Source organism: Mandrillus leucophaeus, unplaced genomic scaffold (genome assembly GCF_000951045.1).
Source record: "Mandrillus leucophaeus isolate KB7577 unplaced genomic scaffold, Mleu.le_1.0 Scaffold54, whole genome shotgun sequence".
NCBI lineage: Eukaryota > Metazoa > Chordata > Mammalia > Primates > Cercopithecidae > Mandrillus > Mandrillus leucophaeus.
In genome coordinates, this window is record NW_012105808.1 from 1,119,135 (window position 1) to 1,122,188 (window position 3,054).

Here is a 3,054-nt window from a genome sequence, read left to right on the forward strand (position 1 = left end):
GATGGCTTTAGGGGCCGCAGCAGGGCTGTGCAAGGCTGGCCATGTGCCCCGAACATGGCTGTGTGGCTGCGTGGGGGACTGAATGGAACCAGCAGGCCAAGGGTGGGACAAGCCCTCCGCTCATGTGGCCAGCAGCCTCCACATTTCCATGGACCACGGGCACAGGAAGACAGGGACACAGGGCCTTTCAGCTGGTGGCATTTGAACACTGTCATGGGAAAGCTCTTGTCTTACTTTTGCATAAAGAATGGGTGGAGAGAAAATGAGGCCAAGGGCTAGCCTTGGCTCTGCCCGGGACAGTGGAGTCCAGGGACCGTGGGTGGGATGGAGGGCTTGGGTAAGGCCTCACACCAGTTCCGGGGGCCTCAAGGGAAGGCCCAGGTTCCAGGGACCATGGGTGGGACGGGGGAGGGCCTGGGTAAGGCCTTACCCCGGTTCCGGCGCAGCCGTCCCCAGTGGTAGTAACACTCCTCGTCCCGGACGCAGCGGCCCGAGGAGGACACGAGGTACTCGGTGCCACAGCGGCAGCAGGTCCTGCAGGAAGCTGTGGGGGGGACCCGGGCGGAAGCTGAGGCTCACGCTGGGGCCCACATGCCTGGCCTTGCCCACGTCCCGCACCTGCCCGCCTAGGCCGTTGAAGGCCAGCAACTCACAGTCCTTGGGTCTCTTCTCCTCAGCTGTGAAGATGATTGCGCCGCCGGGCCGCTCTGGGTGCGGGAAGGGGTAGCCATTCTCCTTGAGCTGGTCCTGGGTGAGCAGGTACTCCTTGAGGCGGCTGTACAGGGCAGCCCCTGTGGACAGGCACGGTGGTCAGCCCCTGCCTGGGATGGCCCACGGGGTGGTGGACACCACCGGGAAAGGCGGCTGGTGGGGGCCCGCGAGGCACCATGTGGCAGAGCACAGGCGGGGCGAGTCCTCACCTTTCAGGTCCTCCACCCGGGGGCTGCTTGGGCGGCTGAGCGAGAAGCTGGTCTTGGTGGCCAACCTGCCCCCCAACACCACCTCGTGGGACACAACCCTGCGGCCACTGGTTTCTGGAAGGAGGGGAAAGGGGGAGGGGAGGAGGGTGTGAACTAGCTGGCTCAGACCCCGCCTCACCTGCTCTCCCACCCACCCTGCCCTCCTCAGACCTCTGCCTCAACTCCCCCTTTCTGAGATAGTGCCCTACTGACCCTGGGCAGACACGTGGTGGGCCAGGGATGCAGGGTAGCCCCCAGCTCTGCAGGCCCGGGAGCTGCATGGAGACCCCACACCCGAAGCCTTCGCCCTCTCCCCTCAAGCGAAGGGGGAAGGGCTGGGAAAACAGCACGGGGGATCTAATGGCTTTTGAGGGCTTTGAGCCTTCTCGGGCCACCCAGCCTGCGACGCCAACCCAGGGCCTCTCCGAGTGCTAATGGAGGCGGGGACGGAGGCGGGGGCCAGTGATGGCTTAATGCAGCCTGGAGAGGCTGCAATGAAACGCCCAGGTCTCTGCTTTCTTCCCCCCAGAGCTTAATGCACGGAGCTGGCCCAGCCCGGGACCTCCTGCTTTGAAGAGGCTGCCGCGGCTCCATTAGCAGGCGGTCCCTCGGCCCGGAGACCTGACTCGGCAGAGGAAGGTGGCTGACAGCGAGGACGCCAGGGCCGGGCCAGTCCCAGACAGAAGCCTGGGAACCAGGGAGCAGGCAGCCCCCCGTGGCACCCGCGCTTTCCTTTTGTCTGAGACTGTAGCTGAGCTCAGGGCTGTGAAGGTCCCAGCTCAGCCCAGCTGCCACCCCAAGGGCAACACTGAGCCTCCCCCGCCCGGACTCACTGCTGAGCAATCCTGAGCCTCCCACCCCACCCGCCAGGACTCACTGCTGAGCAACCCTGAGCCTCCCGCCCCCGCTGCCAGGACTCACTGCTGAGGCTGGGCACGGCGCTGGGGGCCAGGCCCCTGAGCTTCTTGAGGGTGTTCACGGCCACATTCAGGTAGATGTTCTTGCTGGGGCTGCGGTCATAGGCCACCTTCTCCTCGTTCAGTGCCTGGGGGACACGTGGTGCCCAGCTGAGGCCATGCCTGCCTGGTGCTGGGGAACCCCAGTGGTGGGGTCGCCATGGGGTCAGGGACTTGCATCTCTCCCAGGCAGCTCCAGGTTGCAGCTGCGGCTGAGAGGCCGAGGGATGTCTGGGGACCACCCTGGACCCCTAGTCCCCACCCGGCCGGCCAGACAGGAACTCCAGGACCTCACCTTCTCTATGGCCTCCTGGTTGGAGGTACAGAACTTGAGACACTCCTCGATGAACAGGTTGAGATAGCGCTGGCGGATGACGGTGGGGACTTTGCCCCCAAACTCTTTGGGGATAATGGGTTTCTTTAAACTCTAGAGGGAAGGCAAAAGCAGCCATGGGTGAGGGCCTCCGCAGGACCTCCTGTCGGGAACGCAGACACGATGATGCCATGACCATGGCTGGAGGCAACAGTGAGATGCACTGTGACAGATCAGCCTGGCTCCAGTAGGGACAGACACACCAAGGCAAGACAGGACCGGTGGGGAAACTGAGGGCAGGGGGAACTAAGGGCATGGGAAACTGAGGCCATGGGGGCACACGGGAACTTGCTAAACTTTCTGCTCAATTTTCCTAGAAACCTAAAGTTGCTCAAAAAACGTAGTCTATTAATTAAAAACAAAACAAGGCCAGGCATGGTGGCTCATGCCTATAATCCCAGCACTCTGGGAGGCTGAGGCGGGAGGATCACTTGAGGTCAAGAGTTGAGATCAGCAATCAGCCTGGACAATGGACAACATGGCAAAACCCTGTCTCTACAAAAGAAAAAACAAAATTATTAGCTGGGGTCTGGTGACACAGGCTTGTGGTCCCAGCTACTCGGGAGGCTGAGGTGGAAGGATCACTTGAGCCCAGGAGGTCGAGGCTGCAGTGAGCCATGATAGTGTCCCTGCACTCCAGCCTGGGCAACAGAGACCCCGTCTCTTAAAAAAACAAACAAACAAAAAAAAACACCAACCAACCAACCAAAAAAAAACCACACACAACAGAAATACAACCACCAGGGCGGCCAGGCGCGGTGGCTCA

General features: G+C 61.8%; 1 protein-coding gene across 1 annotated transcript in view; it reads right to left on the bottom strand.

Annotated features, from left to right (window-relative positions):
• Positions 1-3,054, bottom strand: part of REXO1 (REX1, RNA exonuclease 1 homolog (S. cerevisiae)) — a gene marked incomplete at its 5' end in the record, with an annotated part of 23,931 nt that overhangs the window by 4,426 nt on the left and 16,451 nt on the right. The window contains 5 exon segments of the mRNA XM_011997473.1: positions 431-544; positions 654-791; positions 921-1,034; positions 1,881-2,004; positions 2,211-2,358. Of these exon segments, the coding sequence (XP_011852863.1) occupies positions 431-544; positions 654-791; positions 921-1,034; positions 1,881-2,004; positions 2,211-2,358 (638 nt within the window).